Source organism: Corapipo altera, unplaced genomic scaffold (assembly GCF_003945725.1).
Source record: "Corapipo altera isolate COAL_440 unplaced genomic scaffold, ASM394572v1 23, whole genome shotgun sequence".
Classification (NCBI taxonomy): domain Eukaryota; kingdom Metazoa; phylum Chordata; class Aves; order Passeriformes; family Pipridae; genus Corapipo; species Corapipo altera.
The window spans coordinates 25110638-25126905 of record NW_020884878.1 but is presented as its reverse complement, the minus strand read 5'-3'; the positions used below and the strand labels follow the sequence as shown (position 1 = coordinate 25126905).

At 37.2% G+C, this 16268-nt stretch overlaps 1 protein-coding gene across 1 annotated transcript in view; it reads right to left on the bottom strand.

Moving 5' to 3' along the window:
• Positions 1-2716: 2716 nt before the first annotated feature.
• The window catches only part of STXBP6 (syntaxin binding protein 6), a 105581-nt gene continuing 92029 nt past the window's right edge, over positions 2717-16268 (bottom strand). Inside the window, exons 5-6 of the mRNA XM_027638076.1 lie at positions 9360-9517; positions 2717-5892 (exon numbers count right to left, since the gene is read on the bottom strand). Of these exons, the coding sequence (XP_027493877.1) occupies positions 5869-5892; positions 9360-9517 (182 nt within the window). The 3' untranslated portion in view covers positions 2717-5868. The remainder of the gene's footprint in view (positions 5893-9359; positions 9518-16268) is intronic.

Here is a 16268-nt window from a genome sequence, read left to right as displayed (position 1 = left end):
AAACAGTGCTGGTAATAGAGCAATGTTTCAGTTATTCCTAAGCAGAGCTTGCATAGTGTCAAGGCCTTTTCTGCTTCTCACCCCACCTCTAAAGAGGTTGAGGGTACACAAGAAACTGGGATAGGACACAACTGGGACAACTGACTCTAGCTGACCAGAGGGATATCCTATCCCATCAATTACCATGCTCAGTTTATAAAACTGGGTGAAGAAGGAAGCAGAGGAGACACATATTTGGAGTGATGGTAAGTCCTCTCAAGTAACAGTTATGTGTGTCCTCTTCCCTGGGAGTGCCTCATCACAGGGCTCTCTCAGAAGTTACCTCATCACCTCTTCTAACATGCTCACCTGGTGATGCAGAACTCTCCAACCCATCCCGCATCTTACCCACCCTCACCTCAGGTTTAGGCACTGTTGACTGGCATTATCAACAGTGCTTACACTTTCTTATTCCTAAAAAACAGTATTAGAAAGCTTTCGGCTGAACTAAAGCCTCTTACAAACCTCAAACAAATGAATGCATCAATTTATTATTAAAGACAAATGCCTTTTTTAACAGAACAACAACAAGGATCTCTAAGCCTTCTCTTCTATGTTTTCTTCTTCTACGTTTTCTCACAGAAACAAATAAACATTTCTAGATGCTGTATTTCATAAAACCGGTAAAAGTTTTGGAAAGAAGGATTCTCATTAAAATCTTAATAATTCCCTCAAGTAAAGGCACTTTCTGTAGAAGTCCTAGTTTTCTGATCATGCCAATCCAAAGAAAGATTTCTCAGATCTCTTCTTTCTGAAATAGGAAGAAACCCTGACTGATTTGGCTGCAAACCAGCATGTTATTAGTTAGTTGTACATGTTGAAGATTTCCTTTTTGATACAGTATGAAACACAATCAACATTTTCTGGTTCATTTTTACCACACTTTCTTTCTATTCTGTCCAGAAAAGAACACTTAACACAGATGAAAACTCCTTCTTCTCATCTTTAGCAGCAACAGAATTTCAACACAATACAGGCTTCTTTAGTTCCTCTGCAAAAATCATCACCCTTTTAGCTACCTGTGAAATTGTCCAAAATATCAATTCGAATTTTGTTAGATATCTATTTTCTCCACCTCTAAAGCCACTTGACTAGTCTAGTTAACAAGCTTACTTTTATACCCTGAATACCTGGCCTGAACACTGAAGATCTGTCATAATACTATGACTCCATGTAACAGATCTTTAGACTTAGTTTATTGTTACTCAGTCATTGTGAAAATAAATAATAAATTACTTTTGGGGCCTGTAATGCCATGTCAACTCCTGCCAAAGCTAGCCACATTAATTACTGTTAAAAAAAATGTTACCACAATTAGGACTGCATGAGGTGACAGCAGACAAAAAGACATTAACAGCTCAAATAAAAAAAATATAAAGGAAACACACATTGAATACCATGCAGTGCTTCCAGATGATGCAAAAAACAAACTGTAATGATGTGCTATGAATTGGACACTGTGGTTTTGGAATGATTAGAAAAATTGTTGTTTATGTAAGTTCATGTCATTACCCCACTGGTAATGAGGGACTAATTTTGAAATAAATTAAAGCAATTTTTAATCTGAGATATTGTGATCTTTCATGAATACTGGACAGGACTATTGACTTGCTCACTACCTGAAGCAGTGCATGGATTCACTAATACTGTGGCTTGCAGCTGAAGGCATCAGGCATCTTAGTTTGATTTTGTCAGTCAAATATTATGCCTTCAGGAATACGGCAGCAACAATATTCTCCAACACTAAACATACCAGTGTATCTTTTACTTAGAAATCCTAATATATTGAATCAGATATTGAATCAGCAACCATTCATGCTTGAGCTTTCTCCATGACTGAAAGATAACAAAGTCCCATCATCTTTTCCATAAACTATACACAGCAGCAAATTAGGCTGATAATGATTTATGAAAATCATAACGTCAATAAAAAAAATGACATCACAGTGAAATTGATCTAAAAAAATGTTCAGAAAATGAACCAAAAATTTTGTCTTTCTATCTTAAAGGATAAATTTACAATAACAATAGAAAAGAACTGCCAAATAGTTATGTTCAACCTACAACAAAATGCTGTCCGATCAAATTAGTTTCTGATCCACCAGAGTTCTATTTATTTTAATGAAATGTTCATACAGTTTGGGCATTAAGCATGTATGGCATTCAACACTGATGGATAACATGCATTCTAGCAAAACTTACCTAGTATCTACAGTAATTTAACCAGGTGACAATATTTGTCATTGAGGCATTTTTGAGATTAGGATCTTAGGGATCACATTTAAGCATGAAAAAGGGAGATGGCAGCAAAGTCAGTCCATATCAGATAAGATTATTCTGCAAATAGACCTCATTTGAATCTAAGGGATTGCTTTTCTATGTATAGAAGAATTCTACCTTTTATTCTCACTGGGCAATTAAAGTTGCTTGTGCTTTGATAAAAAATTATCAGTAAAATTACATGGTCAAAAGAAAACATTAACAACTTGAGAATAAGCATTTCATAGCAAATTGAAAATAAATTAAGATAATTCTTTTTAACCTTTACAGCCTTTAGGTAGGATGCTAATTTTAACCTGTGTTAATTATTACCTGGAATCTGCTTGGAAATGCAATGCTTCAATCTAGTTTCCACTACTTCTTTTTTAATTATAGTATTCTAGAAAAATTTTCATAATTACTGTGAAAACTAACTTTATTCAGTTTTGCTAGAAAGTAATATAACTGTGTTAGAACAAAATATTAAAATTTACAAATAAATATTTTGAATAGACAACTCAATCCAAGGACAGTTTTGTTTTCATCACAGTTGAAGTATTTAATGACAAAAATCATGGTTTCCAGTAGTGACTCAAGAGACCGGGTCCCACTTTTTTTTTTTTTTTCACCCAGGATGGCACAAAATTTCTACACCTTTGAGAACTTTCAAGGAATTGGTTACAATATATAATAGCAAGTATTACAATTCTGGCAAATCATAGCAAAACCTACCTTTAAGATCAATTTTTAGAAAGTACATTTTTGCTAATATTTCACATAATGCACAACTTTTGCTAGACACAAAAGTAGCCTTTTAAGACAGTTTGCAGTACAGCAGTCAAGTCTAACAATACATTATTTTTATTCTGTTCAGAACTTTAAAAAGATAAAGAAACTATTAATATTGTTACAATTTACAAGTACATTCTTTCATATGAAACATTAACCTGAATCATAGTATATGTTATGTACATGACTATCTAATAACACTAGGTTGTATAGACTACAAGCTAAGTTCCAGAAGGAAATTGCAATGCTATAAGATTTACGTTTGGATAAACATTTATACACCTTGATTTTTTTCTAAAAACTACCAAATCTTGTACTTTAATGAACAGCAAGAACGAAGTAAACAGACAAACCACTTCTTCTTAATTCAAGAACACTAAGTTATTTAGAATTCTCATAGTAAATGGCTTTTGATGGTTGGATTAAAGTCCTGAGTTATGATAAAAAACAATATACTTAACTGGAGGATACAAAAAAATAAAAAATGATGAAGAACTGTCAGTGGGACTAAAGCAATGTTTTAGTACAAACAGTCTGGAACTTAGTCGAGCAACTGTGACCTTGTCCTGTCCAGCTGATATTCATGTAAACACTTGAAAATCTATGCCTTTTCATTTGAATTTAGACAGCTATTTCTTTTCAAGTTTATCTGACCTGGGTTCTAGACATTTCTTCTAATTATTTGCAAGTTTAGAAGACCAGCTAGATGGCAGCAGTTCTAAACCTACTTGTTTTCTTCTCTCAAGACTGGTGAGGTTAGCAGCAGAATATAGGTAAAAAAAGACTGGAAAATAAGATGACATATGTTAGTTATGTGGTCAAAAATGTACTCCCTGACTGATTTCTAACAAATCTTTTTTTTTTTTGTTTGTTTAATAGCCTTACATTTTGTTCCTAGCAGAAGTTTAATTTCTTATGAGCCATTGTTTTCCTGGTTAATTTGCAGAAATACCCATAATCATTACAACAGTGTTCAGACATTTCCAGGGCATTAATTACACATAACTCAACAGAGTGTTCAAAACTTGTGTTAACGAACCTGTTCTGATTTATAACAGAAGTGGTCAAATTCCATTTCACTTGATGGTTCTAGATTTGGTAACTGTTGGAGCTGGTGCTAAATAGATCTAAATGATCATATGGTACTACACAGATGACCCATTCTCTCAATTCCCAGTGTGAAATTAAATAAAAAGCTTCATATAAAGCCATTTAAATTACAGGAAAAAAAACCCCAGATGTAAAATTTGAATGCAATCAGCTAAGTTTGAATGACAATATTTTCCTAACGGCAAGCATCTTTTTACAAAATGGGTATTTCCACGAGATTTTCAGTTATTTCAGCTTGCAGTAACTAAAATATTCTCAATTACTATGGTAGCTTTTATCTCTCTTATAAGCACTACTCTGAGGATTTCAGACTGTTACAAGTGTCATTAATAATGCAAAAATCCTATTCTACAATGAATACAGTACATTCATTCAATGCCAGCTTCTCTGATAAGATGAGGACAAAAACGAAGAGCAGGCATTTTCAGAAGATGAAGGCTGTACCTTCTGCCAGGATTTCTTTTCTAGCTTACCGGTTTAAAAAAAGAAAAAGCAGCATCTTTTTTCCTTTTTTTTTTTTTTTTCATTCTCAAAGTATATTAGAACATTCTAAAAATTTTAAGAACACAGTTATGAAGGAAAAGGGTAACCTACTTATTTTTGTAAGAGAATACTGTGCATATATTGCATATAGTGAATACAGAATGAAGTAGAGTCACCCTTCTAGTGACAGCATACTGAAAGCTGAGACCCAAACTAGAAGTAGATTCTAATGTACCAAGACATGCTTTTTGAAAGCCTCTATATTGAAAATCAGACAACTAACTAACACAAATGTAATTCTAATCAGACAAATCTCTGAATTGTTCAAAAAAAACTCTTACTGTAGAATTTATGAAAAACAGATGTCTTGAAAATAGTGCATTCTCATTTTCCCAGGCCTTTGCATTCTCATCTTCATAGGCCTTTAGCCACAGAATCACAGGTAAAAAGAAATGTTATTTTATAACAGATTGCTAAATTCTAGATTGTGTTTGAGGCACAGCTATGTGCGTATAGATGTAAAACTCACTTTTCCCTCTATTCTGAAACCTCAAGTATACATTCTTTAGGTTTCAGTATACTATTCAAATGATCAATCTGGAAGGGAAAATAGGAATATTTAAAATGCTGATATGAATGAAATTCAGATATGCACTTCTGAATGCTGGTGCACATGCAAAACTTCCTACATTGGGCAGAAGAAACAAGATTTTCTGTTTCCCAGGACAAAGCAGTCTATTCTCCACTATAGCTACAACCCCAGGTGCTTAATTCCAACATTCACATTCTGCTGATGCTACATAAAATGAAGAAAATTATACCTCTTCTTTGGATTTTATTTTCACAAGCATGTTCACAATCAGTTCAGTAATTTTGTACAACCAGGGAAGAATATTAGTATTTTAATCCTGATCAGCTTGTCATTTGGTCCAGTTCCACTGCTTTCACTCCTGTAACAACTGAAATACAGGTAGAAAGTACGGCAGGACTGTGTAGCAATATTACAAAAGAGGAAAAAAGTAAGTCAGAAAGGCAGAAATGCAACACTTCTTCCTGCACAGAAACTGAAAGAACGCATCTCCACTGAACTGGAAGGAAAAAGCACACAGAAGACTGGATCTCCTGTAAAAGTTGCTGAATGTAGCCTTTTCAGTTTCTCTTGGGAAGATTTCAGCTTTGGGCAGTATCTCAGCATTTGTGCTTCATGGCAAGCTGAAAAAGACAAAAAAAATTAATTAAAGAAATATCACATGTAATGATAGCTATATCAAGCTAATGGGGTCAGTCTGATTGAGAAGAGTTTGTAAACCAAATTCTTCAAAAGATGTCTGAAATGCCTAACTTCTTTGCAAACAGATAGGCAGTCATTCCCTTTACTGTGACACATAAGCAAAGCTGCTGTGCTGAGGAGGCAGGATTTATCTGCTTTCAGATAGCTGTGTTTCCCAGTGTTCCATTATTTTTCTCTCTGTGAGGAAGGCTAGAGCAAGACACCAGAAACAAAGACATGCTTAAAAGAACGGTAATTTTGACCTAAGGATCTTGATTGTTAACTACAATCAGAAATTCTATGCAAGTAATTGAAAACACCTATTCAAGAGGTGCCACTACATGATAATGAAAAACAAAGAACTGATTGCCCTTCCACCTCTGTAATTATCTAGTATTTCCATTTCAAATAATTAAAAAAATGGACTTAATTTGGGAATGAGAGGAAGAAGGAAGATGAAGTGAGTTAAATCCTGTATAAAATCTGTAGACAAACCGACTCTGCAAACCAAGTAGAGAGCTTAGGTGTAAGTTCCATATAACAAAAAATTGCTATCTGTAGATAACAGAATGCTAACAAAGCTGAATGAGTGCACCCTCTAGGAAGTTACCTAGAAAACAGAAGTGGTAGAGGAAGTTAAAATGCTCTCATTTGCTGTTTCAACCGGTGAAATGCTAAAAAAAATTACTCCGATGTCATGCATCTTCCACCAGTCTCCATTATGTGTTTTGTATCTTAAAATAACCTGTCATATAGCTGAAGTAGAATCATGGAATTATACCATCACTCAGCTTGGGAAAGACCTCTAAGATCAGTGAGTCCAATTATTAACCTAACACTTCCAACTTCACCACTAAACCATGTCTCTAAGTGCCATGTACGTGCATTTTAAACACCTCCAAGGATGGTGACTCCGTCACCTCCCTAGACAGCCTGTTACACTGTTTGACAACCCTTTTGCTCAAGAAATGTTTCCTAATATCCAATCTAAACCTCCCCTGAAACAACTTGAGGCCATTTCCTCTTGTCCTGTCATTTGGGAGAACATACTAACCCTCACCTTGTCACAACCTCCTTCTGGGTAGCTGTAGAGAACAAGGTCTCTCCTGAGCCTCCATTTCTCCAGACTAAACAATCCCAGCTCCCTCAGCTGCTCCTTGTGCTCCAGATTCTTCACCAGTTTCATTGCCCTTTTCTGAACACCCTCCAGCACATCAATGTCTTTCTTGTCATGAGGGGCCTAAAGCCGAATGCAGGATTCAGGGTATGGCTTCACCAGGACTGAGTAGAGAGGGACAATCACTGCCCTGGTCCTGCTGGCCACACTGTTTCTGATACAGGCCAGGATGACATTGGCTCTCTTGGCCACCTGGGCGCACTGTTGGCTCATGTCCAGCCAGCTGTCAACCAGCACCCCCAGATCCTTTTCTGCCAGGCAGCTTTCCAGTCACTCTTGCCCAGGTCTGTAGTGCTGTAGGGGATCATTGTGACCCAAGTGCAGGACCCAGAACTGTGCCTTATTGAATCTCATACTGCTGGCCTTGGCCCATCAATTCTGCCTGTCCAGATCCCTCTGCATTTCCTTTCTACCCTCCAGCTGATCAACACTCTTGCTCAGTTTAGTGTCATCTGCAAAATGGCAGAGAGTGAACTCCATTCCCTCATCCAGATTGTTGATAATTATATTAAACAGAACTGGCCCCAATACTGAGCCTGGGGGACACCACTAGTGACCAGCTGCCAGATGGATTTAACTCCATTCAACACCACTCTCTGAGCCTGGCCATCCAGACAGTTTTTAACCCAGTGCACCCATTCAAGCCATGGGAATCGAGTTTCTCCAGGAGAATGTATCAAAGGCTTTACTAAAGCTCAGGATGACAACATCCACAGCCTTTCCCTCATCCACTAAGCAGGCTGCCTTGTCATAGATGGAGATCAGGTTGGTCAAGCAGGACCTGCCTTTCATGAACCAGTGCAAGCTAAGCCTGTTCCCCCGGTTGTCCCACATGTGTGGCATGGTGTATGATGATACGCTCCATAACCTTTCCCCGGCCTCCAAGTCTACGGGACGGACTTGTAGTTCCTCAGACCCTCCTTCAGGCTCTTCTTGAAGATGAGTCTCACATACAGTTTTTGCAGAGTTTTATTTCTAATTATGGTACAGTACAATCTTTCCAAGATAGTATTTTTATTACAATATAGCATCCTTTAATTCTGAGATTTTTAAAATAAGATTTTCCTAACAAAATCAATTGAAAAAAGATTGTTTCTCAGCATGTCTCCATCTGTTGATGTTCTGCATATGTGGAAGATGAAAGGGCACACACAAATAAAACCTATTCAAATTTCAATCAGGATTCATAGCAGCCCAAATATCAGAAGCGTTTTTCAATGAAGCAGCACTCTATACTTTATTCTAAAGCAGCAAACCCTTTGCCTCCTTTCCTAAAAGAGTGGTACCTGCTATTTATAGTTGGTTTGCTAAGTTGGCATAGTTATCATCACTACAGGGAGGTGGGGGGCTGAGGAAAGGTGGTGGGTCTTAGATGGAAGAGTTCAACAGCAGGTTTGTACCGTACCATACTCTAAATGGACCACAAAGTAGAGGATTATCCCAGGAAATATTAAAATAAATTGCTTTGTGAAATTTTAAAGACTACATAAGACAGAGACTTGTACAAAACTGCAAGATACCAATCCAGGAATTTCAGTGTTAATGCAGTAGGCCAAGAATGTTTTGACACAAGCAGGATAAAGCCTCATGCCTGTGCGAAGCAGTAAAACTATCAAACTTGCGTCTCGCAAGAGTTGCTCATGTTCAGAAAACTTTTACCTTTTTTAAAAAGCATTGAAAGTATGCTGTGAATGTGCTGTATGGCCACCAAATGGAACGCTAAGGATGCCTAGAAGTTCTGGCACGAACATGGAAGCTCAGTATGTTTTTTCATTTGTATAAAGTACTATCAATATCTTCCATCAAAAGTAGGAAATGTACATACATTCCCCAGAGAACAATTCCTTAAAATCCTCATAAATAAGATATCCATACATAAAAAAATACATTTTCAGAAACAGATAGTCATAGACCTATGCTGCTTATCAAAGGGGATTAGCAACAATTTCACTGTACTGCTGCACAAAATATGAGGAATAGTACCAAACAGTAGTGGGAAGATGGATTTGAAATATGCCTCAGGAAGGTGAAGACAGGTAGTTTCAATTCAAGTGGAAATGCAGCAAACCTCATATCTAGACACAAAGAAACGTATTAACCAGAAATGTGCCAAGTAAGAAACTGTCAAGGAAAACAGCAAGCTGTTTGTAAACAGTGACTGAATGAATTCTTTCTTCTCAAAACAATGTGTGACTCTAACCTACTGAGAATCATATCCTGACAAAATTTTACCTTATGTGCAGTTTCTGCAAACTGCTGAGCACTGTTTTTCAGCTCCTCTGTCTTTTCTTCTGCACGACCTAGCCTTTCACCACGTTCATTCAAGGCCTGGCTTGCCTTCTGTACTGCACTTGTCACACTGTCTGCTGCTGAATGGAGTATGCTGTTTCCTGCAACACCAAAAGAAATCATCAGAGAACTCAAGTATATATATGCTTGTATTAAATACAATTAATTTAATAATGTTCTAGAGATGATGTGCCATCTGCTAACATGATCTACCTGCATTTTGGATAATGGGATAAATTGCTGTTTTCTCACTCAAACTGTATTATTAGTAAATTATAAACAAGTACCGCACGCAACAAAATACCTAGGGAATATATGGAAAAAGTCAACATAATTTAGGTATTCATTATCTTTTAAGCCTTACGCTCATACATCATTTCATCAGGAAGCTATTCTACTAGATCAATGAAATTGTTCACAAGTGCACACAGCTTCTTCACAACACAGATTAACTTTCTTTGGAAGTTGTACTGTTTCTCTAGAGAATAACTGAGTGACACTGCAGGACTTGTCTGTATGAAATCAATATTTTTTTCCATATTATAATTATTTTAATAATATTTTATTTACAAGTTAACCCCAGACACTATCACTACTGTTATTTTATGCTGTTCTAACCTATCTACCTTTAGCCCATAGACCACTGGCCATGTTTCCTATGACAACATACTTTACTTAAATGTTTGTATTTCAAGGTCCATCAAGGTTCAATATCTTCTAAAGTAAACTTTAGCTTTACCATTCAAATTAACTTTGCAGTTTCTCTGTTTCTTCTTCTTCTGCTACACAGTGTAGCAGTTTTTTCAAGTTTTCAACAGAACTGCATTTCTCCTCCACATTTACCCTTTCAGTACAAACTGAAAACTCCTTAGAAAAAGTTACATGTTATCAGTATGAACTGGTACACATTAAAATACATGTAGGACAAAAAAAATAAAATTAAGTCATTATGCCTTATCCTTTAATCTTTCCAGTGAAAGGACTAGTGAAAATTAAGCTTTTCACAATACAGTAACTACCTGGTGTCTTTCAGAAGCTTTAAAACTTAATCTAACTTACAGGGAATTTGTTACCTAGAAATTTGTTGTCTAGACATACAGAAAGGCACTGCAAGAGCCAGAAAGTCAATACAGATAACAGTATTAAACACTGGACACACTGTTGCTGTCAGTTTTCTAAACAGCTTTAAATATTGTAATAGCACAGAGCCTTTAGAATCATAGAATCATCAAGGTTGGAAGAGACCTTCAAGATCATCAAGTCCAATCATCAGACCAGCACTACCACTGTAACTCCTAAACCACATCACTCATCGCCAGATCCAGGCACCTTTTAAACACCTCCAGGAATGGTGATTTCACCACCTCCCTGGGCAACCTATTCCAATGCCTGACCACACTAACAGTGAAAACATTTTTTCTAATATCTAATCTGAATCTCCTCTGTCTCACTTAAGGTCATTTCGTTTGGTCCTCTCAGCGTAGGTACGGCACCTCCTTTCAGGAGGTTGTTCAACTTCCTTGCCAGCCTGGCAGTAAAAGAAGTAGAAAAGGCCTTAGCTCTGTGTAAGCCCTTTTTAGCAATAACAAAAACATTTCTACATTATCAAGCTTGTGTTCAGCATAAATCCAAAACACAGCTCCATAGTAGCCACCGTGAAGAAAATTACCTCTATCCCAGCCCAAACCAGCACACAGTTTCATTAGAAAAAAGAAGAACAAAAGACCCATTCAGACCCATTTTACAAATAATAATCCTTTCCTTAGAAACAGCAAACAAACAATGAATAGTGAAACTGAAGGTTGCCCTGAGTAGCCTGTGGAATAACAGTACAAGCTGCACATGCAGGAATTCCTGAGATAAAGAAAATTGTCTTAAAACTTTATTAAATTAAAACACAACCAGAATTAAACTATGCAGGTGAGGGAGGGACTCAAGAACCTACACACAGTGACTCACAGATGATGAGTCAATCTGAAAAATACCAATAAAAAAGCATCCTGACTTCATATATACCAATAGTGTCACTTTTTTCACATCAGCAATTAAAAATAATGGATGTATAGGATGTGGAGCAGCTATAGGTTTGGAGTTTTTTTCTTTGTTTCATGGAACAAAGAGGCTGGATTTAGCAAAGGAATATAACACCTGGCATTAATGTTGAGGAGATTAATATGTAACAATACTGTGAGCTGGAACTTTGCAGAAACAGAAATTAATCTTTTCAAGTGACAGGTCTTCAGACACTGAGGAGTTTGATAATAAAACTAAACAACTTAATATACTGTTCACTTTCTTACTTTAAAATTTTTCAGTCAATTGCTATTTTGTTCATAATTTGGTTGTTTAAAGGCAGGTTTTTTAGGAGATTACTTTGGCTTCTGTTCAGGCAGCTTTTCCAATAAACACATGTTCTGGGCAACACTGCACTGGAAATAGTTTCCCTTTTTTGGTGGTGTGATCTAACAGCTTTAGCCTCTTGTACAATGTTAGTTTTCCAGGATAAGATTTTTCAAAGCTCCCAACACTGAATTAACTCTGTTGTTGCTTTACAAGACCAAAAAGCTTTTGCTGAATTCAAAATAAGTAGGCTACATGGAGAGCCTTAAAAAACTAAGCATTTTTCTAAGTCTTAAAATGTGCTGGGAAGTAGAATTTAACACATTTCTGATCTTCTGTCAATGTCAATAGGAAACAGAACAAAAATATTCTCTATACTCCTGAATTTATTTGTGGATTTGTGGCCAAAGATTGGTATCTATTTCTTCACACTATTTTCAGCAGAGAAGAAGAAACTTGAAAGTATGGCACAATTATAGTAATTGTTTTTCTCTCTAGTTAACACAACACTGTGTTCTCCACAGGTAAGATATGCTGTATTTTCCTATGGGCAGTGACTTGCTATTCTGAGACTGTTCTGAAGAACTGCTTTTGGACAATCTTTTCCAGTGAAATGTCCATAAAACAATTTAAAAAAATCCATTCTAATCTATGAGCAACACAGAAACCCACACATCAGTAGTCCATGGAATTTCATCAGTGTATTTCTAGAGCATGTGTAGGTGGTTGCTGGTATGACTGACTATGCCTCATCCTTATATTAGTATCACTGCAAGAATAGCAACACTTTTACTGGATGTATTAGACAATCATTCCTATGAATAAATCATCTACAACCTGCAAAACTTTTAAGTTTTTCAGGAGGTAACTACTGTGATTCAAAATATCCTGAGAACTTTTCTCTATGTTCATGGAATTTTTATGGATTTCAGTAAAGCTTTCAATACTGTCTCTCACGGTATCCTTCTGGACAAAATGTCCAGCACACAGCTGGATAAACACGTCATGTGACGTGAGCAACTGGCTCACAAGTCAGGTGCAAAGGGTAATAGTGAATGGGGTAACATCAGGCTAGTGATCTATCACTAGTAGGGTTCCTCAGGGCTCCATTTTCAATGTCTTCATAAATGACTTTGATGTAGGACTTGAATGTATACTAAGTAAGTTTGTAGATGATATTAAATTGGGAGAAGCTGTTGATTCACTTGAAAGCAGACAGGCCCTGCAGAAAGACCTATCACCAACCATATGTTTAACAAAGACAAGTGCTGGATTCTGCATCTGGGGTGGGGCAACTGTGGATGTATGTGCAGACTGGGGAACAAGATGTGCAGAGGAGCATTGTGGAAAGGTCCTGGTCAATGTCAAGTTAAATCTGAGCCAGTGGTGCCCTAGCTGCCAACCATGTCCTGGGAGCATCAGGCAAAGCATCACCAGCCAGTTGAGGGAGGGGATTGTCCCGCTTGGCTCTGCACTGGGGCAGCCTCACCTTCAATACTGTGTGCAGTTTTGGGCACCACAACATAAGAAAGACATTAGGCTATTAGAGAAAGGAGGGCAGTGAAGATGAAGGGCCTTGAGGGGAAGACATGTGAGGAGTGGCTGAGGTAATTTGGTCTGTTCAGCCTCCAGGAGACTGAGGGGAGACCTCATTGCAGTCTACAACTTACTCGTAAGGGGAAGCAAAGGGGCAGGTAATGATCTCTTCTTTGCGGTGATGAGTGACAGAATGGCATTAAGCTGTGTCAGGACAGATTTAGGCTGGATATTAGAAAAAGGTTGTTCACCCAGAGGGTGGCTGGGCACTGGAACAGGCTTCCCAGGGAAGTAGTCACAGCACCAAGCCTGACAGAGTTCAGGAAGCGTTTGTACAACACTCTCAGGCACTTGGTGTGACTCTTGGAGACGGTCCTATGCAGGGCCAGGAGCTGGACTTTGATGGTCCTTGTGGGTCCGCTTCCAACTCAGGATATTCTAGTTGTATCAGAGTGTCCTAGTTATACAGGCCAGTTTATGTGGGTATAACCAAAACTGTGTATTCCACACCCTTTATTTAATTTCTGATGGACTGTTAATAAATGGATTGTTTGCAGCAGCTGCCCAGGGCACACCTGACACCTCAGGCTACAAGTTGGGCAGGGGAGTGTCTTCACACCAATGACTCAGCTGTGATAAATCCTCTCCAGGGGGCATTAGCACCTTCACACCCAGCCTGAGGGGTCATCTCTGCTAACGGGCCATACCGGACTGGCATAATAGGCAGCTGCAATGTCCTAGACCATCAAAGACTCCAAAATTATCCCACGACTCATAGAGTTAAACCACCCATTGTGAAACTCCCTGCCCTGGGGGAGGTACTGAGCATTCCCATCTGAACCTGAGTATATACAATTCTGGAGTTTTGGGACTTCTGGTAGCACTCATTGGATCCAGAGGAGTACCAGAACTTCAACAGGACTGCGACTGCCACTCTTGACAAGACTGCCATCATTACTTTAATAGAATTGTGGCCATCATCTGCACCAACAGGCTTCCTTTTCCTTTTACTTTGCCTCCAGGGGGACCACGTGGTGCTCAGCACAGGGGCCAATGAACACTGTTCTGTTCTTGTCCCAAGGTGCGGAGTTATACATCTGTCTTTGGTGATTAAAACCAGTTTTTCTCTGTATCACTGTATTTATTGTAGTCTTTTTAGTAAATTGTAACTCTGACTTGAATCTCTCGAGCTAGGTTTTTTTCTCCTGTCGGTTTACTTTTAAAGCACACAGAGGGTCTTTCATCCCATGAAATCAGGTGACATTGCTTTAGGACTTTTATGCACTGTGAAAAGTACACACTTTAGCCACCATACCTAATACCTGAAAGATATAGGAGTACTATAATCAGTCACGCATGCAAAGAAACTAATTGGTCTCTAGAGATACCATTACTTAGATTGCATGATTTGTTTTATCACACTTTCATAAAAGGTTCATCGCATTCTCTATTAGCCATATCAAATATATTTCAGTTCAATGCAGGGATGTACCTGTACATTAATGAAAAGACTCTACAGTGACTGATTTTTTTAATTCTACATGCATTAATAATATATTTAGCAGCTACCTACTTCTGAGAAGGAAATAAATGAATTAGCTTTGATAATTAAGAAGTTCCATCTATGACCTGAATCTTTTTTTTTTTTAATTTTTGGAAATTAGATATTTTTGGATCCCACTTAAATGCATAGAACTGGATCTGTGTCACCGAATAAACGTCAAAAGCTTTATGACAATCAGTTCAAGTTCATTAACAAAACCATCTACATCACAAGATAATTATTCTATCTGCCTACACAAACTATTTACTCTTGAATATACTGGTGTCAGTAAAAATTTAACAGAAGTTTGGTTGTAAATACAAAGAATGGCGTTTTTCTCATTCTCCTTCTGTGTTTTGTTAACTGCCTGTGCACTCATCACATAAGAACCAAAAGCACCGAACAAATTAAAATATCAATTCAAAACTAAAAGACTCTAGGGAGAAGACAAAGGTGTGGAAAATTAAGAATAAATATATTCTTGTGAAAGAAGGAAGTATCGAGATGCTTTTTGTAATTGGGAAAGTGGTCTGAAGAAGGGAAAAAGTTATATAGTATAGCACTATTTATTTTCCCAATTTACTTTAAAACATTGAAAAAACCAGTTTAAATTGACAAATGTGAAAAAAAAACCCCACTAAAAAGGGAAGAGACGAACATAAATTCTGGATTTCCTGATAAATAATAGAGAAAAAACCCTAAGACTGTATGTCTAATTACAGGTAGAAATTAATTTTACTTTCTAGGTTAGCTCATCAGTTTTCAAAAATGGAGGTGACCAGTACAGAATATAGCTTCAAAAGGGAATTTTCAAAACAAATCACACTTTTAACTTCCACCTAAAATTAATGAAACTTTCAACTTATCTAATAGACCAGTTTAGTTAAAACAATTTTCTAACCCTTCATACAATGATTATTATTAGACTCCATACAAATATATAAAATTTGATTAAATTATACAAAAATTTACAAAGAAAAAATGCAGTTCACTAATACTTTGATCTTGTGTTTGCAGATTCTAAATCTCTTACCAGCAAGTTACCCAAGAATGCGAAAAATTCTTAGGACAAAGAATTTCAGGTCAAGCATTTCTGTGATTTTAAAAAATAATATATCTATTTTCATAAGAACTTCAGAAATTTACTAAGGTTATGTTTTTCCCTGAAAAAATCAGGCTGTTAAACAGCATGGTTGTGGTACTGGCTTAAAAGGAACGCCAATAGTATGGCTAATATTAGACTTTCATCAGGGGACCATTAGCCCTGATGTCTACTCATTGTGTTGTTCACCTATCCAGCTTTGCTGTGACAGTGCTAGAGGAGACTGTGTTGAATCCATTGCTGAAGTCAAGGAAAAGGATATCTGCTACTTCATCCACCAAGCCAGCCACTTCACCACACAGGACAAGCTGGTCAAACCCAATTTGTTTTT